The sequence below is a fragment of the Physeter macrocephalus genome, chromosome 13, assembly GCF_002837175.3.
Source record: "Physeter macrocephalus isolate SW-GA chromosome 13, ASM283717v5, whole genome shotgun sequence".
NCBI lineage: Eukaryota > Metazoa > Chordata > Mammalia > Artiodactyla > Physeteridae > Physeter > Physeter macrocephalus.
The window spans coordinates 65,129,962-65,154,275 of NC_041226.1; the positions used below are offsets into that span (position 1 = coordinate 65,129,962).

Sequence of the window (24,314 nt, forward strand, 5' to 3'; positions counted from 1 at the left end):
AAAAAAAAAAAAAAAAAAATACACCATGTTCTAGATTAGCAATTATGGGTCTCTGTTATGGGTCCCAAGACAATGTGTCTATGAAACACAAGTGGAAAATAAGCCTGTGTAAAAGTTTTTAGGAAGAATGGTAAAGATGTCTCAGACATCTCTAAGAATACTTCTAGGGAGGACATCTTGATATTATTGAAGAAGAAAACATGCATAATATCAGTTCAACCTATCTAAAGAAGCATTGGCTATTTATAGTTTCACAAGTATGCATTAGTAAGTGGGCTCTTTGCCCTCTTTATTATTGCTTCGACACAGTATTGAATTTTGGCTTCCAAACTTTTTGCCTACAATGTACTATAAGAAATAACATTGTTAATTACAACGCAGTGCATACGTACTATACACAACGGTAGCAAAACCTTCACAAGAAACACTTACCCTTAATTCATATGATGAGCTCTGAAATACTCTATTCTGTTTTAAACATGAATGCTTGTGGACATGTGCTAAATGATTTCAGGCCCTGCGGTTTGAAAGATATGCAAGCCAGGGTGAAGTGAGAGAAACAGGTGAAACCTTTACTTGGATGTTCCTGCTTGCTATTGAAACATGAAAGATAGGCAGTACCACTACTGCTTGCCTAGAGATTAAGTAGGCAAAGTTACAATTAAAGAGCTTCTGTAATTAACGCTGTGCCTGTAAGAGTCCTTAGCGTCTGGGAGGTGACTGAATGGTGAGAATTATGTGCTTTTTACAATAGATCTTAGGCTTATCTGTAAGGTAGTCTTAATTCATAGATATATCTTTCCTTGCTGGACTCCAAGCTTCTTAAGCAGTCTCTTTTTATCCCTTAGCACCCAGCATGGTACTTAACCTGTTGCTTGTATGTTATAAATGGTAATTGAATAAGTGAATGGATGGATGAATGACTGAAGAGAACAGAAGAGTCAGATGTACTCATCATTTATTACAGAACTTTCCATGTGCCAAAAACTATGCTAGGACAGTGGGTACTACAAAGGTGAATAAGACAGGCTCATAATGACTGGTTTGGGGTATAATAGCAGTGGGTATAAGCAAATGGCTGTGGGATAATGAACCTTAGGTCTTTCATAACAGTAGCATAGAGGAGCAGCTTCCTTCTCAACTCTGTCCCTGTGTCCTGGAATAGCAGCCACAGTCTGGGAATGAAAATTGCAAAATGTGGGTCAATCACTTTGGTTTACCTTTCCGTGACATTAACCCTGCTTGTGACGCATGGTGACTTTTCCTTTAAGCACGCCTATTAGCCACGGTCCCCACTCTCCAACGTTCCTGAAATAACTACTCTATTTCACTCCTTTTCGCCTCTCTGGGGAATTCTTTACTGTACGTTAGTTAGTAGCTGGAGATGGCTGGGAAGAGCCAGTTTTCTTCGGAGGCAAATAGGTATTTGGCCCATAGATGTCAATGTGGGTTGTGGAAATGGCAGATTCCACTGGCCTAGGGTCATTTTAATTGAATTTGAGGACTTAACTCATTGAAAGAAAAAGCCAACCAACAACATACAGTAGTTGAACTTCACGTAATGGTGCACCTGAACCACACACTGGCCAGTGAGAACTCACTTAAATTTGCAGGAATTTGGGGAACCTATTATTAAGCACAGTAATTATTTAAAAACAACATTGTGTAAATTTACAGTTAAATTAATTATTAAGAATAGGGTAATAAATTCTCAAAATGTATCACTTTCTAATCATTTTATTTTTCGTTACACTCTTGAGGTCTTCCTATCTGTATGGAGGAAGTGTTATGTGATGCTGTATTGCTGCACGCCTGTTCCCAACTTGAAATTCGGTAACGTAATTTTGGTAACTGGAAATGAGAGTATTTACACCTTAGAAATTGGCAAACTATAAATCGGGGCTGCCCTTCAAAACCTAGAGCTGGTTGTTAAACATTTTGCCAACACAGCGCTGCCTCCATCTCCAATATCTCAGATACCGGGATTGATGGGCATTGAGAAGGGGAAAAAAAAAGAATAAACAATGGTTCTACACTTCAGGAAACAGATAATCATAGCCAATCGTAGTAAGTGCCATTGTAGATGTTTTAGGAGAGAGTAGAGCCAGTACACAGGTTTCCATACGTTCTCTGTTCACGGAGTTCTTAGTCTTAGTGTCTGTATCATTCATGGTTCTTCAGAGAAACAGAACCAAGAGTATCTATCTATCTATATATGTAGAGAGATACACACACACACACACACACACACACACACACACACGCTATACCACCTACATATTTATGTGTGTACAGTGTGTGTGTGTATAGATCTACACACACATACTGTGTAACCTACGTGTGTGTGTGTGTGTGTGTGTATACACACACAGAGAGAGAGAGAGAGAGAGAGGCTTATTTTTAGGAACTGGCTCAAGAGATGTGATTGGGGGGCTGACAGTTCTGAAATCTGCAGGGCAGGCAGGCAGTCTGAAAACTCAAAGCTGATGTGGCAGTCTTAAGGCAGAATTTCTTTTTCTCAGGGAAACCTCGGTTTTTGCTCATGAGGGCTTTCAATCGATTGCATGAGGCCCGCCCTCATCCAATTATAGAGGGTAATCTCCTTTACTTAAAAATCACACATCTTAACCACATCTACAAAATACCTTCACAGCAACACCTAGATTAATGTTTCATTAAATTACTGCGTACCATAGCCTAGCCACATTGACACAAAACTGTAATTTTTCTATGATGCTCCTAGACTAGAGGAAATACTATTTTACTTCTTGTTAAATTCAAACAACTCAGTATTTATATCCTGAAGAACTTAGTAGCCATTTGAAAATATAATACACATAGAATGTAAGAAAAAGATAGGTGTACATCACAACGAAAGGGGAGATGAGGGCGTGGGGTTTCTGATACCTTGACTTGGCTTTTTGGTTATCTTGTTCTCAGACGCCTACAGATTATAACTGAAGTTTTCCGTACTTAGATAACTTTCAGTGTGATTTTGAAATACAGAAATAATGAGATCAAGATTTCTTTACTGGACTTCACTCTCGGAGAACTATCTTGAAACTAAAAATTAACTTTTTGGATGTTGATGAGATTTTATTATCATTTAACTGCTTCCTATATGAGCATTTTATATTGAACATACAACCTGGTGAATGTAATACTCAGAGGAGTAGGAAAGGAAAGGTCCCCTTGGGAGATCGCTGAGTTTATCAGAATGGCTATTTATCAGAAGGTGAATCTCTTGGGAAAGCACACTCATTAATTCCACTGTCCATCTTTCCCCAGTTCATTTTCAATACACTTCTGGGGTGGGTACTGCCTTTTGATCATTTCTCACTCCAATGTTTTTCTGATTATATTAATACTTAAAACAATTTTTAAATTAATTTTCATTAGAGTACAGTCGCTTTACAATGTTGTGTTAGTTTCTGCTGTACAGCAAAGTGAATCAGCTATACATATACATATATCCCCCTCTTTTTTGGATTTCCTTCCCGTTTAGGTCACCACAGAGCCCTGAGTTGGGTTCCCTGTGCTGTACAGTAGGTTCTCATTAGTTATCTATTTTATACATAGTATCAGTAGTGTATACATGTCAGTCCCCATCTCCCAATTCCTCCCACCCCCTTTCCCCCTTGGTATCCATATGTTTGTTCTCTACGTCTGTGTCTCTATTTCTTCTTTGCAAATAAGATCATCTAGATTCCACATATATGTGATAATATACGATATTTGCTTTTCCCTTTCTGACTTACTTCACTCTGTATGACAGTCTCTAGGTCCATCCACATCTCTACAAATGACCCAATTTCATTCCTTTTTAGGGCTGAGTAATAGTCCATTGTATATATGTACCACATCTTCTTTATCCATGACAAAAAGATTCAGAGATATGATGAGAAGAGGCTGAGAAAACTCAAGGAATGACAAAATAATTCATCTCTTCCCTTTTGCTGTGACCTAGGTGCAAAAAACTTTTATTAAATATCCTTCCTCCTATGGATTTAGAATAGTTAACTACAACACTGTGATTCATCATTTAGCTTTGAGATTACAATTTACATTGGCTTTGCATTAATTTTTTACCAAAAAAATGGTGTAATAAGTTGAGTGGATATTTTGTGGCATATTTTGAATTGTGGAATCACATCGTTGTTAAGATTTGCTGTTGTCCCTGTGAAATTTAACCACAATTTTGTTCAGCTATTTCCTATGCCGAAGAAGACAAGTTGCAGCAAATAATTTTTTTTTTTCTGAAATCTTTCTATTCTTTACTTTTTTAAACAAATACTGGGAAAGAATATGCTGTGTATTCTTGTGTGTGTGTATGTGTATGCATGCGTATGTGTCTACACTTACAAATTACTGACGATCGTTTGTGTTAGGACAGTGCTTTCATTTAATGTCTCAAAGTTGTACATGTATGAATTAAGTAAGATATGTCATGTTAAGACAGGGAGAAACCTCTTCTATTTAAAAATGATCAAACTGTTGACAGAGTTAACAATTTTATAATATATTGAGTCAAAGTAAGATGTGAGAAAAAGGAAAGATCACTTTTGGCACTCTCACTGCTGCATGCTCTGTAAGACCATCTTGATTCAAGCAGTGCCCCATTCTCTATCCCCTAGACTCCTCACCCCTTGTTAATTCTAACCACGCTTTATTCTATGCCCCATCTTCACCCCCCAGACCGTCAGCTTTTCTAAATAACAGAAGCAAGGAAATGGTAAAGACCAAAATCATTGGCAGAAGATCTACGGAAGTGGGATCTATACCATCTAGAGCAGAGTGTTTGAAATCGTTTCTCTGCAATTCTTGGAACAGATTTAAACAATTAACTCATGGGTGCCACTCAGAGGATTTAGTTTTACAAAATGCAGAGTGAAAATTTTATAACTAAAAGCGTTAGTATTTAAAGTCTTTATCAGCAAATTGACAACATCAAGGATGACACTGTTATAGGTTATTTGAGTGATAAGATCCACTGAAGTATACTGAACATGAATTGAATTTCTTAGAACTTGTGTAAAAGTTTGAAGATTTTTCATCATGGTACTGAACAACTTTGTTAAAGAAAAGCAGCCCTTCACGAAATGGAAGGATCGTTTATCATAACGCTTCACAATGAAAAATGTTGAAGAGGCGCTTATTTGGAGGTTTGGGGAATTTGAACTTAAAGAATGAACTAGAACATACATTTGAAAAATGTTGCTTTCCTAAGGTCTGCCACTTCTTATTAGCTCATATAGGAACTTTATGATACCAAAAACCATTCAGAACTATTAGCTCCAATTTAAATTTTCTTAGCTATCAGGAACTCTAGCTGTAAGTTCACTTATTGTAGGGTATTTTACCTCCCTAAACCTGTTTCCTTGGATTCTTTGCTCCAGTCAACTTCCCAGGCACTAGATGAACAAAATGATTGGTTATTTGAGGTGACATATCAAATGATGAGGAGACCCTAGCGTGGTACCAGACACAGCTAATTGACTGGGGATTTTAATAGTTCAAGGATGAGAGAACTTTGGCATAGAACGTATGCTCTGAAGAGGGCCAAGTCTAAGACAAATATTGCACTCTGATCAAATGGTATTTGGAGGTTCAGACGTTGAAGTGCTCTGTGTTGTGAGATCTTGCCATCTTCTTTGTACTTTTTATTTTAAAGTGTTTTGATTTCCTACCTACCTTCTAGGAAGTGCCAGGGTAGTAATTTCCCTTCACACTCCCAAACACTATAAAAGCCAAGAGTTTGTCTATAGTCTGTGAAATGTGACTCATTCGGGGTACTTCATTTTTGTTGTTTGTTTATTTGGAATGTGCATTCTGAGGTCCCTGCGTGTCACCTCCGAGGGCAGAGAGTCTCCTGCAGGCGACCCACAGAAGCTGACTTCTGTGGTTAATGAGGTCCTCCTGTCTCCTGCTCCTTCTACCGTGCCACTCACCAAGTCTATTCCTGGCAGCTTTCAGACCCTGGGCCATCCCTGGAGGGAGCTCGATCTGGCAGAAATCACATTTCTGCTGTCACCTCCGCATCTTGGAGTGAAAACAAACACCTGCGCAGGCATTTGGGGAAAGACGTTGTAAAGAGTGACACATAGTTGAAAGGAGCATGTAGGAGGAACAGCCCCATCTCTTCTGTCTTGGAAAACAGATGACAGTTTATGGTCTGATTGTATGTCACCGAGCCTTTGCTCACTCTCTAACTTCCTGGTGGAACGCCTTTCTTCCACATTTTCGATTTCTTTTGTTTATTTTAGAGCTAATGAAGATTTCTATAAAAACACAGGGACTCAGGAATTCAGTGGCATGAACTTCAGGTGCCCTAAGAAAGCAGGCTCCTGTGTAAGCTGATTTCCTGACTTTGTGTCTCATCTTGCGGGATGTGAACCTATCATCATGATTTGCACATAGATTTTTCAATACATGTTTGATATGTCAGGGTACGGTCATCAAAGTTTCAATCCCACATTTTCTGCCTGGAACCAACTATTTAGTATCTTTATTATTAGTGATCTTAGAGGTGCCTGGTGGTACTCCAGTTGAGCTAAATATTGTGTCTAGTTATGTAATAGATAACATCTAGAGAACCTAAAGGGATTTGAGAAAGGAGTATGGGTAGGAAAATCTAAAAGGACAACACATTTTTCTCCCTAATAAATTACAGCTTTGGAAGGATCCCATTATTAAAACAAATACTCTTAAGTGTCAGGAAGTATTTAAACTGAGAAAAGTTTCATATTCTTGCTCTTTGGAGAAACTGGAACAGGTAGGGTGAGAGGTAATCCTTTATAAAGCCAAGTAGCTGTCGTGTCTGATTTCAGAAAGTCAATATTTCAGGTGTTACAGGCCCTGTGGTCTCTGTCTAACTACTCTTCTGTTCTAACCCTAAAGCAGCCATAGACGAGGCATGAATGAGTAGGTGGGACTGTTTTCCAATAAAACTTTATTTATGGACAATTAAATTGGAATTTCATAAAACTTCACATAGCACAAAATATCATTCTTTTGATTTTTTAGAACCATTTTGCTCACAGATCCTACAAAAACAGATGGTAGGCTAGACTTGGCCCAGAGGCTATGGTTTGCACACCCCTGTTCTAGGGCCAAAACTAAAATAAATAAATGAACCTACTCACAACAAATTGTCCAGTTGTCCTAAGTCTTTTTGGCCATTCAAAGTCATCAGGTTGTTTTGGCAGTTAGCAGTGGCCTCAAATTAGGGGGAGAGAGGAGCTGTTCAAGAGTTTTATTCCTCCACAACCTTCTTACCTAGTGATAGGAAGGAAGCAAGGCTCAGTCTCAATGGACCACAGGTTTCATGGGCGCTGGTCCTGTGTGTTTGGGGACATCATCGTGGTCTTTTCCTAGGAACGCTAACAAGAACTTTGCACGAAAGAGTTACTCTTCCTATAGCACGATTCTTCAACATTCTGGTGATGTCCCCATCTGTTCACTTTCTCTATCTTTTTTTATCTCTGTCTCTCTGTCTCTTTCATTATCTCTCTGCCAGGGACCCGTACAGAGGAGGAGATATGAGTTGACTTCTTAAGGACACTTTAGTTCAATTTAAAAACTCTAACACTGCTTTGAATTAATAAGGCAGCCTCTTACATATATTTCCATGACTATATATACACACACACACAAGAAATAAATTTGGTTTAAATTTGTCCCACTAAGAAGTATCTTTCTCTTTTTATTTATCACTTGACATAAAATACTGATTTTCTTGGAGTGGTTAGAGATTATAAGACCTCCAATCCAATCTAATTTCATGAATGTAGATCCACAGGGTTTCTTCCACAAATATCCTAAATACAGCTATTTCCCTCAGGTCATAAGATGTTTATTTTCTTTTGGTCAGTTTTTCACCAGAAGTCCCGTGCATTTTGTTGTAAACTCAGTTGTAATGATTCAGAAGTAGAATGCAGTCCTGATGTACTAAATCTTGAGAAATGGACATTTCATTTGTGCATAATATAGTAGGAAATGGAGTAGGGGGAAATAGGAAACAGAGTAGGGGGGATTTAACTGATTTAATTGATTGGGATCTAACTGATTTCTTATCAGTTAGCCTTGGTATTTTATAAAAAGAAAATTCGTGATTTGTGGACCATTTGCTTTTGATAAAGCCATACTTATTCCTTCCCAGTGTTTTCAACTCTAGAACTACTTTTCTCAATGGGATGTATCAGAATCACATGTGGGAAAATTTCAAAATTCACGTTGTTCTATCCCATCTCTTTTTGGTATGGTCAATACCTTCAAATAGGAACTCATCAGGAGCACACCTGTAGTCGAACAAGTTGAGTTACCACTCGATGCAGCAAGTGAGGATACACCATGGAGAACCAAAGGGTTTCTCAGTAAGAGGGACTTCAACAGAATCTTCTGTAGGATTTGGATTTGGGTGGGTGATGTTGGGAAGGGTTCCAGGAAGCAGGGCTTCACCCTAGATCGGAGGCTGTCGGAAAGCAGAGGTAATTCTATAATAAGGTACCTCAATAAATGTGACCAGCAAGGAGGGAGACTAGGATGAAGATCAATCTGTAAAAGGTAAAGAAGTACAGAGGCTCATTTTGCCTGAGAGAGAAGGTGTTCAGTACTTTTGGGATGGCACAATCACCTTGTTTCTGTCTGTGCTGAGACAATTTTTTAAAATTAATTAATTAATTTATTATTTATTTTTGGTTGCATTGGGTCTTCCTGGCTGCGTGCAGGCTTTCTCCAGTTGCGGAGAGCTGGGGCTACTCCTTGCGGTGTGCGGGCTTCCCACTGCGGTGGCCTCTCTTGCCGTGAAGCACAGGCTCTAGGTGTACGGGCTTCAGTAGTTGTGGCACACGGGCTCAGCAGCTGCGGCTCGCGGGCTCTAGAGCACAGGCTCAGTAGTCGGGGCACACGGGCTTATTTTTGGTTGCATTGGGTCTTCCTGGCTGCGTGCAGGCTTTCTCCAGTTGCGGAGAGCTGGGGCTACTCCTTGCGGTGTGCGGGCTTCCCACTGCGGTGGCCTCTCTTGCCGTGAAGCACAGGCTCTAGGTGTACGGGCTTCAGTAGTTGTGGCACACGGGCTCAGCAGCTGCGGCTCGCGGGCTCTAGAGCACAGGCTCAGTAGTCGTGGCACACGGGCTTAGTTGCTTCGTGGCATGTGGGATCCTCCTGGACCAGGGCTCAAACCCGTGTCCCCTGCATTGGCAGGTGGGTTCCTAACCACTGCGCCACCAGGGAAGTCCCTGAGGTAAAATTTTGACGTGGCCTTGCTTTGTCTCATTTCATTCTGGTCTCAGGGTAATATTGTCTGAGGTGGGTGCTCTGTGAGATTGTTTAGGTGTAACGGTTACGGTGACCTGGCTGTGGGTACCGGGCAGGCTGGCTTCCGAATGTTAAGGGCAGCTTTTTTTTTCTTTCTGAATATCTACCCCCTGCCCTCCTTTCTGTCACCACTATGGTGGCTATTACTTTCTAATGACATATTTCCAAGTTTTTATTACAAAATATTTTAAATGTATAGAAGAGTAATGATAGTAATATAATAAACACCGTGTAAATATCAAGCAACTTATGAAATAAAAGATTATACATAAAAGTATTTGAGCATTTCTCTCAAATCCTAATTCCTCCTGGGAGGAAACTGTTATCTTGAATTTGATGTTTATCGTTCTCAAGTACAATGCATTTTCCTTTCCTTTAAAAAAAAATATACCTAAGATATTTTATGGTCTCCTTCCCTTCCAGGAATTATATAAGATCTAACTTTAATACAGACCCGTGATTCTTTTTTATTCTGGGGTTGTTTTAAGTAGGCACTAAATCATCCAACTGCATGAGACAGACACCCTATACTTCAAACAGGGTCATGGGGACATAATTTTATATAAGTACTGTTAAACATTATAAATGAATTGTAATCATCGCATCAAGTACTCGTTCATTTGGTTTTTCCATGCCCTACAGTGATTTTAATCACAGGGACAATTTGTTGGTTTTATTTAGCAAGATGTTGGGTGGATTTTCCTTCTTCCTTCTGCCGGCTCTGTTAAACATTTTTGACACTGACGGAGCTGAATCAATTGGAAATTCACATTTTATGCAATAACAGACCATTTTAATTTCATGAAACAAGGGCTTGGCTTCCACTTGCAAATAGCACCGAAGAAAGCAATATTGTCAAAAGAAGTGGCCCAGTATATCAAGAGATAAATCTATTGAATTAAACCCAAGACTTTCATTACCTTTTGCTTTACATTTCCATACAACATAAGCATTAATTAAACCCATCAGTGCCTTCCTCCTTGCGGGAGAACATTTTCTCTCTGACAAGAAATGTTAACCGAGGGAACACGTGGCACAGGAGACCAGCCATTAAAATCACACTTGCTTTCACTGGGAGGAAAGCTGATGCATTCTGACGGTCGGACGGGCAGAAACAGAACACAGCGAATGATTGCCATCTTTTCTTGGCCCTGCTGTCTAACAGACTATGGTGATGGGGCTGAATGTCTCTTGCCTCACTTGAGGTTTCCAAAGATAAGCACATTTATAACTGTATTGCATCTCTTGTCACCCGGCGTTACTTGGTACATTTCAAATGAAAGCAGGAAAATCGTCGTGGTCTTCTGGGGTCTTTAATGTACCTTCACTTACATGACAGGGGCTGGAACTAAATGTCAGGTCTCTTAGTCTCTTTGGGCTGCTGCGACAGGAATACCATAAACTGGGTGGCTTATCAACAGCAAACATTTACTTCTCACAGTTCTGGAGGCTGGGAAGTTTAAGATCATGCCACTCACTGGTAGATTCAGTGTCTGGTGAGGGTCTGCTCCCTGTTTCACAGACCCCATCTTTTGGCTGTGTCCCTAAGTGGCAGAAGGGACAAATTAGCTCTCTGGGGTCTCTTCTAGAAGGGCACCAATCCCCTTCATGATCTAATCACCACCCAAAGGCCCCATCACCTTGGGGGTTAGGATTCGACATACGAATTTTGGGGGGTCATAGACATTCAAACCACGGGGTGGGTTCAACTTCAGTCTGGAGTATTTGGAAGGTTAGATACCCTGAGGCCCAGATAAATGTTCATGGGGAGGGCTGGGGGGCTGGGGGAACAAGGACCCCAGGATCTGAGGGAAATGTCAGAGAAGCAAACTCCCTGAACCCATTATCATTCCATGCTGACGTTTACGTACTCCTTGCAGGAGAACACTTAAGAATCTGTCCTCAGGAGTACACGTGCTGCACCACGGAAATGGAAGACAAGCTAAGCCAGCAAAGCAAACTGGAGTTTGAAAACCTGGTGGAGGAGACGAGTCACTTTGTGCGCACCACTTTCGTGTCCAGGCACAAGAAATTTGACGGTAGGTGACACTTTTTATTTCTCGTTGTTCTGGGTGCGCTTTTCGATGCGAGATTCTTGATATTATACGAAAAACATTTTTTTTAAGTGGAAGCTTTTCTCTCCTTCTTAAACATTTATAACTGTGCCTATTTTTAGAAAAGGCATGAGCGCTCTTGACAATTTTTGATGTCTTGGAAAAAACCTGAGTTAACAAAGAGCTGTTTGGCATTTGTGGTTCGCCTGTGAGATTTATTCTGAATGATTTGGCTTGCGTTTTCATTATTAGAGTGATTCTAAGTCAGGTTTTGTCACACCATAGCTTGTCTTCAGTTTCTATTTAGGGATTTGCTTTGAAGTCATTAAATGTCATTTAAAATTATTTGAAATAGAACATCACTTTCAAGAGGACAGGCTTGTTTTAAAGTGCCTAGTGACGTAGACTCCTTTATTTTAGAGTTTTCCCTTCCTATAGTATAACTCCATTTTATATTGTAGTTGCAATGCATCCAGCAGAAGGTTTAGACCCTTCATTTATTTCTTGATAATAAGCAGTCGACTTCACTTCTGTATTCTATTTGTTAAATAAACATTTTGTATTAGAAAGCACAAAGAGCGAAAGTAATTATTACTAGGTTTTCAGCATTGAATTTTCCCGTCAGAGCCTCAGAAAGATATTCAAAAGCAATCTGACTTTTATCAACTGAATGAACAATAAAAAACGATAAAGATGATATTCTTAGGTGTTGAAAGTTGTCAGTGTTCTGTGAAATGAATGCACCTTACTATGGCTCGTTGTAAACCAGACTTGCAAATTGTAGGGACCCTTCCTTGTGCGCCTTTGGTCTTAGGAAGTTGCCGGAGGGCAACAGAACCTTCGTTCATTTCCTCCAGCCTTTCCAATCAATGCACAACAAAGCCAGTTCAGAAAAACCTTGCCAAAGTTCGTCTTTTTTTTCTTTCTTTTTTTTTTTTTTTAAACTCTCTGTAGTAGGCAAAATGTTCTGTTTCATTGCCGCTTTAAACTGGCCACACCAATTTCTTTAAATCAGTCCTCCAGGTTCTAAAAGGCAGGTCCACCTGGTGGTGTTTCAGTACTCAAGATAATGTGACATTTTCCATGTAAGTAAAGGGACTTATATTTTTGCAAGTATGTTTCAGCATCTTCACATTCTTCCTCTGCCTCTCGCTCTGTGTTCAACTGTATATGTGGATGTATATGAAAATAACTTTATTTAGAAGTGAGGCTACAAATGTTGTTCCCTTGAATGCAACTAGGAGTACTTGGGAGTCGGCCTTGATTGACAGATTACAAATACAGTGACCTTCAGGAGACCCGGAAGGGGCTCCGTGTTTGAGGAACTATAATGTATCAGTTCAAACTGAGGCAAATGGAAAGGTCTTATTCTTTGTTACACAAAGCAGGTGAGGGTGATCTGCTGCTTCTGACTTCTACCTATGTCTTTAGAAAACAACTCTTAGGGCTTTTATAAAGCTGTGCTCCGAAATTAAGTAGGAATAATTACAGAGCAGTATTCACAGTACGTAATATATATTCCTTTAAATAAAAATATTAGACTTCAGGTAGATTTATGGGGAGTTGATTTTGTATTTTTTAATGAGTAGAGCTAGTCAACAAGACTGAGCCAGGTACTTCCTGTATTCTCGTATCAATGACTTTCAATATTTTTAAATTTATAATTGGTAACCCCAGATCTCATTACTCTTACTAAAGAAACCACTCTCTCTTTGTATGTGTGTGTGTGTCTCTCTCTCTCTCTCTCTGTCTCTCCCTCTCTCTGTCTCTCCCTCTCTCTCTGTCTTTCTCTCTCTGTACAGGTACGTTTTAAATTATTCTAATGTACTTAGGGGTATTATGTCACTTGGTTTGACAGGACATTGATTTTGCTAAGATTCAATCTGACGTAGAGGGTGATGTATTCTCTAACAACAGTGCATTTCATTGTAGTTGCATTAGGCTGGGATGGGAGAGAAGTTAAGATTTTTTTCAAGGAAGCTTTCAGCTAGACTTTTAAAACAAAAATCTAAATGTGGTCCTGGTGAGCTCAGCTTCTGAAGAGCTATCTTTAAAAAATTATAAAAATGTATAAATTTAAAAGTCACCATTATAATTTCTGATCTTTCATTAGGCAATTTCATGAAGGTCAGCCATGCAATCGTATGATTTATCTTCTTATCCCACAAAGGTGATCCTGCTAAGTCACCTTTCAGGAACGCTGGTGCATTCATGTGGGCAGTTTTCCATTTGTTCCCTTACCTTCCTTTAACCACTTCCTCGTGGCATGTATTGATGACTATCGGTTGGTGTGCAGAGGAGCCCTGTCTGGGATCAGCTGTGGAATGTTACCCTCTGAGTTTTATTTTCCCAGATGAGACCAATGGTGCTTTGAGAGACTTTAGGTTTATTTTTAGTACCTTCCTATTCTGTGGGTCATTTTGCATTATTGCTGGGATCTCTTGATCCAATGTGTTCATTTTGTATTTCTGCCTCTGGTCCCACTTTCTCAGAGATCTTGACTTCTCATCTGGATTTTACAGGTCTTTGTTGGCTATGTGTTCTTTATTATATGAAAGACGACTGTATCATATGAGAAGGTGACCACTTTCCTTCCCATTTTCAATAAGTACAGCAACTATTTAAATTGCACCTAATATATGTGATTCAGTCCATACTCTATTAAGAGAGGCTAGATTCAATCACTGTTAATCATTAGTCTATAGTCCTGGCATTCCTTATTATACTAGAAATGTTTTGATTCCATTTAGCTTGCCATTTTGTGGCAGAGGTGACTTTTAAAATTTGAAATTCAGAAACATGTAACAGAACATAACATTATATTTATTGTCATATTTTTTCCCATTTTCTATGAATATCTTTGATAATATGTAGAAGATACTGTATAAATTTATAAATATTCATTGCATGGTCAGAAGTAAACCTGAATGAATAAGAATTTTCCCTAACTTTCTTAAATGGCCCAGCTTTGCTCCATACCCCCATTAGCCGAAATGTGTGGCTGAGAGGCAGTGAATAGAAAAACTATATAATATCAATTGCAGAAATTTCCACTCTTTGGCAGAGAATTTCCTTATAACTGAGTAGCTTTTTTTCTTTTTAAACATAGAGATGAAATATGATGAATATATATAAAATAAAAGTTTATGTTCTTGGCACTGGTACTTTTCCAAGTGTCTTACAAGGTTTTTATTTGTTTGTTTGTTCTCCCGTTTCTGGCCAAATCTCCACCTCTGGCTGCCGTTACACATCCCTGCAAGGCCCTCACCTGTTGGCCAGGGCCTGGCCACCGCAAATGTTCCCTCAGAATACACAGGGATGCTCTCAATTTGCTCTGTAGCCAAGCCCAGGTTTTCTAACACACCCAGTGGTTAAAATTATGGATGAAGACCCAGCCAGGTACACCTGGAAGAATGATCACAACTCTGTTGCCTTACTTCTTGCCTTTCTCACCTCTGCCAAGTACCCCAGACAGCCGGAAGTACATAAACAAATAAACGAATAATATAAAAATACAGAAAAAGTGGCGTCTTTGTGTATCCACTCATTTTCCTAGCATTTTTGTGTTTAGCAACTGTCTGACCTGTCCTATCGGTATTTGTGTCTAAATCCTAATGGCTGTCATGCTTCTAAGTGGCTAATTTGTTAGGATCCTAGGAAAATGGAGAACAATCCAATACTCTGATAATATTTATTAATGGTAACAATAGGCAACATCTGGCCATGTTCCTTGCCCATTACAGGTGTTAACCTATTTAACAGAAGTGAATTGCAGGGTGAAGCCACACAGACACTCAATGGCAGAGTCAGCATCCCGTCCCGGGCTGAGCACTCCTGGATCCTTGCTCTTAGCCGTAACTACCCCGTAATCTCTCTCGTGCTTTCCAGCCCCCAATGGGCTGAGATTTCACCATCAGCCACATCTTTTCCTCTATCTCCCGCTGCTGGTTCTGTCCCAGTAATTGTGGGGAGGAGGTGGAAATGTCTTACAGAGAAAAGTGGAAAGAGATTTTTTTTTTTTTTTAATCTTTAAAAAAAGAAAATTACCCATCTAAATATAGTCCAGCCCTCAAGGAACCTGGAGCCTGGAGAGAGTAAATGACTTGCCAAGTTTCCACCAAGAAAGATGAAACCAAGACTGTAACTTGATGCTCTTGACTTACATCAGATCTATAAACAGTAATGTGATAGCAAGTTGATATTTGGTTGAAATTCTAACTCAGCTTTTATTTGTTTTGAGTGGACACTGGCTAAAAATTACTGATATTCTTTTAACAAGGAAATAGTGATATTGGTGGGTAAAGAATCTAGCCATATTTTTGGAAAAGAATTGAGCCATATTTTTGGAATCTAGCCATATTTTTTTAGGTAAAGAATCTAGCCATATTTTTATTCCATTGAAGGTTGTCCCTAAATTAAAGGGACGTGAGTGTTTTGTGCAAAAAAAAAAAAAATGTTATTAAATCAATGAAGGCATATTATTTATTTTTCTCACCTCACGAAGCCCTGGTAGCTTCTCTCTCGATGTAGGCACCAGTACCCCCTATTCTCCAGAATCCTGTATGGAATATAGACTATTCTGAGACAGGAAAATTTAGTTGAAGGGATATTTTATTTTGGCAGTTTTTTTCTTCAGATTTATTTGAGCTGGTATTTATTCACATCTGAAGCTCGATATGAGGTTTTTTGTTTAGTATGTTCTTGGTCTTATTATTTTACTTTCCTTCCTGGTTTTTATTTATGTATTTTAATGATATACATTTGTCCGGAGATTTTGGCAGCAAGTATATTTTTAAAAGCAAATTTTAAAAAAAGTTGAGCAGTAATTTCAATCCTCCCAAAGAACTTATTCCATGGTAACACCCTCAGAATTCTCATTTTTACTGAATGCGGGAATAATTTATACACGGCGGCATAATATTTTTGTGCTGCAGATCTGCTTGTGTTTTCTTTTTAAATATCACTTCTCATCTATATATTGTAGAGATGACAATAATGTAATAATATCTTTAAAATATGGTCTAATTTTCTCACAGAATACACTTATTTGAGAAGCAAAAATTCCTAAGTTATTTTCCTTATGGTCGTAGAATCTTCTGTATTTCCTGTCACATGGGTGATGTGTGTGTGTGAGTGAGATTTCAATTTGGAAACATTTATTCAGAACCTACTGTATAGAAGGCCCTTAACTAAGTGTATAGTAGATACAAAGATGACTAATAGTGACTAAAATATGGTCAGTCTGTCACAGAGCATACCTTGTTGGGGAGACATAAGTATAAAACTAACACTAAGGAAGCAGAATCGACTATGCCGTAAAGTAGAAGTCCAATGGAAACAGAAAGGAAGGAGTCAAGTATTTTACTGAGAGGCACCAGAGAAGACTTTTGGAAGATGGGACACACAGGACCCTTGAAGAGTGACTTAAGATTGTGATGGTTAAAGAGGTGACAGGCACCAGAGATTTTCTTTGCGTGTCCACAGAGTCCCTGGCATGTGCAAACATAGTTACCATTGATTTTCCCCCAACAATGTTACTTTATTGACATTTGGCCTACATTTATGATGTAGATAACCTGTAGAAACTTTTTTGGTCCTGTATCCCTCTGCTATTGTTTTGTAACAACTAACCACAACATTTCAGGGCATAAACAAGAAGCGTGTCTTTTTCCTGGAACGCGTCTTTGGGTTGGCTGGAGTTTGGCTGTTCTGGCCTGTGCTCAGCTAGGCCTGCCTCTAAACCACGGATTTGGTCTGGTCTGTTCTAGACGTCTTTGGGAAGCAGCTCTCTGCCTACGTTCTCCTCATGCTGGATTTTGGACCTAGCTTAGAATTGGCAGGTTCCATTGACCAAGGCAAATCTCATGGTGATTCCCCAAATTGACAGGCAGGGTGTATACAACCCCCATGGAGGTGTGGAGATGGGGGAAGAAGCGAATAGTCTACATCCTAATCTACCACAGTCCTCGACTGACTGCCTCTTGCTATTCCTTAAACAACGTTTTACCTTCCACATTGACTTGTGGTATATATTTTTTTGGCGGGGGGGAGGGGTGGGGGGAGGCAGATTTTCTAGGAATTTAAGAGTAATAAGTAATTTCTAGATAAAGCACAGTTTGGCAAACACACCCGTTATAGAGTACGTCCCATATCCTAGCAGATTAACAAGCACACTCAGAACACACACACCACTTCCATGATATTATTCAAGAATAAATAGATGTGATATTTCCATTTCTTTTGCTACTAGCCCCCTTGTTTATTGTAGAGAATAACAAGTTAACTGTAATTCGTAAGGGTTATCATGTTAATCAGCATAGGAAGTAATTAGCCAAGTGCCTCCTTGAAGTTTGCTGGGCCACCACCTCAATGACATGTATGTCATCTGGAAGACACTCCTCTGGAAGCCAGGACGTGCTGAGCTGGGTTTTAGAAATTAGAGAAATGGTCTCGCTGGCATTGGAATGTAATCTGCCAATTCTCCCAAAGGGCAGACCTTCCAAAAACAAGAATCAGCTAACCAGGGATTGAGCGTTGCCAGAACTTGTAAACAGATTTATAAATCACAAATGTCTTCCATGTGCTCAATGTGGGAATAGATGATCCATGGCAGGGCATTCTTTAAATGCAGTGCATGAAGAACCCAGGTCTTTGTACAAGTGAAATTTGTCTCTCTCGCTCTCTCTCTCTCACTTTCTTTCTTCTCTTTGGACATATCTTTCAAAACTAAGGAAACACCACTGATCAGCAGCTTTGTGTCCTCTGTGATGGACTACCAATCGTTTTCTAATTGTTATACCCGTACCACACACCTTTGAGTAACAGAAAACATTAAGCTCTCAGTGTAGTTGTAATATTATCATCTTATTAGCACCAATTCCGTTATATGGTGGGTCGGCTGAGCAGCTGTTTCACAGACAAGCTGATTTCTTTCAAGTATTACTCTATCAGAGGCTGAAACCAGCCTACCAGAAGGGTTCTTGGTCCTGAATATTAATGAGCAGACAAGTGTCTGTTCCCTGACAGTGGCTCACTAATCCTTTGAGTAAGTATGGCTCAATTACAGGAGAAATTTTATTTCAGCTGAATTGATCTGCCACTGGATAGAGAAAACAGGTTTTCTTATTTTAATGAAAATCAAGAAAAATATTTAATGGTATGTAAATTAGAGCTCAGTGGAAACATTTTTGTCTTCAAACCTGAGAACACAGTAGCTCAGTGTGGACTGGTTCAGCTGCACGGTGTGTGTAAAGATGATGGAGACCTCATTATCTCCTGTTAGGTGTGATGTGCGGTTGTAAACAGTATAAGCCCTCACTCTCTAACTGGAATTTTGTATCATTTCTCAAGTGATATGGAAGTGGAATAAAAACGGACTTTCTTCCTTCACCGAGACAATGTAACATCTCCCTTTTCCAAACAAATAACAGGGTAAAGGAATAAGAAAAGTGTTTGTATGCTTTTCTAAGATTCAAAAGAAAATTATGCAGATGAATCTTTATCTGAAATGACATACCTTGTCCTGATGGAGTCCCTGAAGTGGGCAGATAGAAAGAACAAGATGGGCATAAATGTGATAATGGTTGAAGCTGGTTGATGAGTCCACAGGGTTTTATTATAATGTTCTCACTTTGGGGTGATTTCTAAATGTATGTAATTAAAATTTTTTTTAAAAAGAGTGAACTGACTTGAGCACATACAGGATGAAGATTTCCAGACTGTGAATTCATTCTAGATATAGAATAATGCCAACAGGTATTGCCACTCTTGTCTTGCGAATTCAACAGTAGTAAATTACACAGGACACACCATTTTCAAATTGCAAAGATGAACACAACTTAGGGAGATTTTTAACTCAGGTCAAGGCCACCTAGCTTCTGCTTCCACCCAACATTTTATTATTGTGTTGCTAGAAATGGCATCTCTAGTTTGTCCACAGGAACAGGCCTATTAAAATGAGGCTTAATCCTTAGATCTTCCTGTTAAGTGTGACTCAAAATGTCAAACTCTTGGTTAGAAGATGTATGGACAGCAAGAGAAGCAGATTATTCAAACACAAACTTTGGCAAGATTCAGAAGACAATGTAAAGCATGTATTATAAATGCATTATAAATAACATTTCTGTATCACTAGGTAGTCCTCCAGTGATTCTCGGTTGAATGACAGCCTGCATGAGCTCTGCGAGTTTGGCATTTTAGCAAAACCCAAAGGAAGAGACAGCTTGTCTAAACAATTAATTCCATACGATTCCATGTATTCCATTAGACAGGAGGAGAATCCTGATCCCAAATGTGGAGGTAGAATTGGTAACCAGCCAATAAGCCTGCACGATTCACGACACTCAGAGAAACTGTAAAACACATGAAAAAATTACCTATTACACTTCCAGAATTTTCCATGTATTATTCTTTCAAAAGGGTTTTTTATATTCATTAAGTGGACAAATATTATTCTTCAGATGATTATATATAGTAGTACATGATCTCCACACTCTTTCCTCCCTACCTAGTGGTTTAACTGAGTCCAAACAACTTGAAAATGAAAAGCAAACTTTGAAGGAAGATAGCAGGAAATCGGGCCTCCTAGGCTTTTCCATGCTGGAAGAAACTGTACTTCTCCACCTATTTTTTATTTCTGAAAAATTCTTTGCATATTTTCTCCTTTTGAAAGAACAGTGCGTGGTCATTACAGGTTTTGGTCCACTTGCCTTCCTGTCTCCTTCTCCGCAGTGCTTGTGTGGTTGACACCTTATCATTTTCACTTATTTAGTAGTGTTCTTTTAATACTATTCTTTTTTAAAAAGTATGATCTATTGCGTAGTCCCTCTTGAAGTCTAACTAAGCTTATTAAGTATAGAGATTGTTTCCTATTTCTATTTTATCTTCCTATACTTGACTTAATATGGAACATATTTGATAATGCTGCAGTGTTGTCTGACTATGGCACCGACCTTCACAGACCCAAGGGCACAGACCAGTCAGATGAATTACTTAAGTTCATCTAATAAATACGATAGAAGAAAATAGGAAGGCTTGAATTCTAGTTATCTACTAACTCTTAGGGTCCATAAACCTGGAAGTCATATTTGATTTGAGTAGCATTTATTCCAGTGGATTTAATGGAACTAATTTTAAATTCCCATAATGAAGACCGTCTTTAGTTGGAGTGGAAATAGAGGCCCTTACCTCAAAAAGCGGGATGAGTGTGCATACACACACACACACACACACACACACACACACACACAGTTATATACACATGAGTAAGGAGGAGTTAAGGTACACATTAGTCACTTGAAGGACCAGTTAACCCACAGATCTGTGTGTTCAAACACTGGAGGTTTTGATTCTGTGGTCCCTTAGGGACTCAGAAATCTTCATTTTGCTTAAGCATCTCACATCTCTGGGTCAGCACACTTTGAGTATCACTGGTTAAGTGGAGTTGAGAGATCAGTGATCAGGATGTAGATCTGAGTCAGAGAAGGATGACAGGGGCTTTTAAATCTTTGCTTTATCATGTCAAAGTCAGTTTAAGTCTGCCAATAAAACGGCCCCACTATGTAAGGTGGGATTCAAGCATCTTTTGACCAAATGGTGGATTTTACACATTAAGCAAGTTTCTCTTTTCTCCATCTGATTTTGACAGTGAATTACACTCCAGATCCACAACTCATTTAATCTTTTGACGATCAAAATTATAATTCAGGTGAATTTTTTTATATCTGTGAACTAAAAAATTATTTTCTTTTTCCTCTTTTATTTTCTAGTTTAAAGGATCTAACAGATATTTATTTTTCACCATCTAGAAAATACATTTCAATTTTTTTCTTTCTTTTTTGGCTTGGATGATGTTTTCTGAAGCCAAGTATGTAACTTATTTTTAATAGCATTTTTTGATTCTAAAGTATTATATGTTTATTATAGAAAACTTGGATTATTTAACTTTAAAGCATTAAAGAAAAAGTTACTTTATGCTCACTTGGGGAAAAAATACTGATCTCTGAGGAAACTGAGGTAAAAATGTAATAATACTAACATTTGGTTTCTCATGAAATCTTATTCAAATAACTTCAAAAAAAGAACTCTTAATTAAGAGTTGGAACTCTTAATTCCTGTGTTTAATAGTTTATAAATATAAAATGAAAAGCAGAACCCAGTCTCTGTAGGAGGGAGGGGATTTCCTATTTTCTGGGGATAATATTTTCCTATACTTCATAACATTCTGTCAGTCAAACTTTGGACCACTTTTCCTATAATTGAGTTGGTAGTCTTTATTGAGAGTGTAATCAGAATTATGACAACGTAGTTCTGATGATTCGAGTGGTGTAATCATGATTTATTTTAAAGACTAGGTCAAGGAAGTACTTAGGATGAATCCTCCTCACAAAGTAATGATTTAAGGAAAATAGAGATTTAAGGAAAATAATATGACAAATTTTAATGTCCTCTTGGAATAGTCGTCTAAGGTCTACTGACTTTGTTTAGCTGATCATTAGGTCAGCCAGGCTTGCTGTCACTCGCTCCGCAGTGCCCTGATAAGTTTTACTACAGGAAGTGGCTTCTATCACCATTGTCAGGCCTGGAGAGTTCCAAGTCCCACAAATAGAGGATTTGCACATGGGCACAACCTCCTGTCAGTTTCAAGGTTTAGCTCTTTTCTGGTGCATAGAACTCTGGATTGTGTCCTGAGATCAAAGAAGTTTGGGAACCAACTTTAATTAATATTAGTGTTATACATTTTTAAATTGCTAAATACATTCCCCAGAAGTATGTATGCTTTATTTTTTTTTAATTTTTATTTATTTATTTATTTATTTTTGTCTGTGTTGGGTCTTCGTTTCAGTGCGTGGGCTTTCTCTAGTTGCGGTGAGCGGGGGCCACTCTTCATCGCGGTGCGCGGGCCTCTCACTGTCGCGGCCTCTCTTGTTGCGGAGCACAGGCTCCAGACGCGCAGGCTCAGTAGTTGTGGCTCACGGGCCCAGTTGCTCCGTGGCATGTGGGATCTTTCCAGACCAGGGCTCGAACCCGTGTCCCCCGCATATGTATGCTTTTGTTTTCCAGTGTTTGAGATTATTTTTCCCTTTGATGCTTCTAAATCAGGAGTCTTTTTCCATGTAGATTCTAGGTGCTTAATACCGGCCCTCCATTTTTTTCTTCATTCACTCATTCATTCCCCATGGATGAGGAAGGGTCTACTTTGTTCATGACATTATGGCAAATATTACTTTTTTAAAAAACCATGTAAGCAGCACAGGCCCTGGAGTCAGCAGTCTAGATTTCAAATATAAGATTTGCAATTTATGAAAGTAACCTAGGAAGTTTCTTGAAATCTTTGGGTTCCATGTTTCCTCTTTTCAAAATGAGTGTAATAATCGTAGTTTTGAAAATATACATGAGGAGCCTAGGGAGAGTCTAGCAAAAAGTGAGTATTTAATATATCTGACTCTCCCCTGCTCTTCACCCTGGTCATCGTGATTGTGCTTACGTTGTTATCCTTAAGGAACTGACAGTCCCACGGAGCCACCTAAACAAGAACCTAAGTAGCAGTAACACAGTTTGGTGCCATGAGTGAAAATACAGAGAAAGTGGTAGAAGGGAATGAAATTCCTCCATGATGGGGAGACCATAAACAACTCTGTGAAAAGACCGAATGAAAACTGTCTTGGAAATTAGGAAGGATTTGGACCTCAGTTCGGAAGGATGTGTAAATGTGAGGGAAGGCGTGGAGGTCGGGAATCTAAGAATACAGGCTTAATTCTGTCTGTGGAACAAAGGATGCTTGAATGAAAGAGGAGTTGGACCCATTATTAAGGTCCTTGAGTATGTTTAAAACGTGGAAAAATCAGTCTCTTCTCTGAAAATCAATGGGTGTTCTTTTTTATTTTCATTTAAATAATTGAGTTGACTGTTGATTTTGTAGTTTTGTTGACAAAAGTTAAAATCCCTGTTGAACAACAACTAACAAAGTTTACACTGTGGAGTTTGTTCTGTTTAATTAATGGCTGACAGCAGACGTGTGGATCAGAGAACAAAATGAATCAGTTGATTCCTTAGATCCTTCAGTGTGAGCATCTGTATAATAATATTTGTAAATAAACTGTGAACTTCCAGGCATCTGTGATTGAGTTTGATTCGTGTGTGGTGCATGTATGAGAATTCTTTACATTAGGACTGCGAAAATGTTGGTTCTGCCTCAAAGCACAAAGTTTCAACAGTGATTTGTGGGGAATGGTAGGTTTAAGCATAGACTTTTCTTCTGCTCTCCTACTTTCAGGTTCCTCGCTACAGTGAATGTGTGTTACTGTTAGACTCACAGAAAATGTTAAATGGCTCATCTGATTATGAAATGAACATTACCTTTCATAAAACCCTTCTGCATACAACATATCTCAGCCCTTGAAATTAGTTGTCCTGTGGACGTTTTCTCATGAGTGTGTCAGGTCCCAATTGCAAAAGGGAATTTGTATTTAAAATTGTTAAATTTCACATTGTTATAGTTCATAAAATATTAAATTTCTGTTTCAAATATCTAGCATAAAAGTTCCTGCAACAACATTACATGCAAATATATAGGACAAGAACCCTGCTACAAATATTCCAATCAGCAACAGTAGTGGACGTATAACTAATGATAATTGCCCACTTCATGTAATGAGGTGAAGTTTCTCAGTAACCATTTAGTATACAACTGATTTACTATCTAGATCGTCGGGGATGGTGAATACAAATATCTCTGCGCCCTCAAATCCTTCCTATCACAGAAAATCTCAGAGCCTCTGGAGCTCTGTTAAGAAGTCTACAGTATGTAAAGACATGCATATTTATTTCTTGTACATTTATATAGCGTTTATTAAGTTGCTGTTGGTTTTTCAGAGTTGCTTTTTAACACTTTAAATCCTCATTTAAAATGTGTAATTTTTTTTTTTTTTTTTTTTTTTTTTTTTT

At 38.7% G+C, this 24,314-nt stretch overlaps 1 protein-coding gene across 1 annotated transcript in view; it reads left to right on the forward strand.

The window, feature by feature from the left end:
• GPC6 (glypican 6) overlaps positions 1 to 24,314 on the forward strand; it is a 1,083,120-nt gene that overhangs the window by 264,899 nt on the left and 793,907 nt on the right. Inside the window, exon 2 of the mRNA XM_024123209.2 lies at positions 11,196 to 11,354. Coding sequence (XP_023978977.1) covers positions 11,196 to 11,354 — 159 coding nt within the window. The remainder of the gene's footprint in view (positions 1 to 11,195; positions 11,355 to 24,314) is intronic.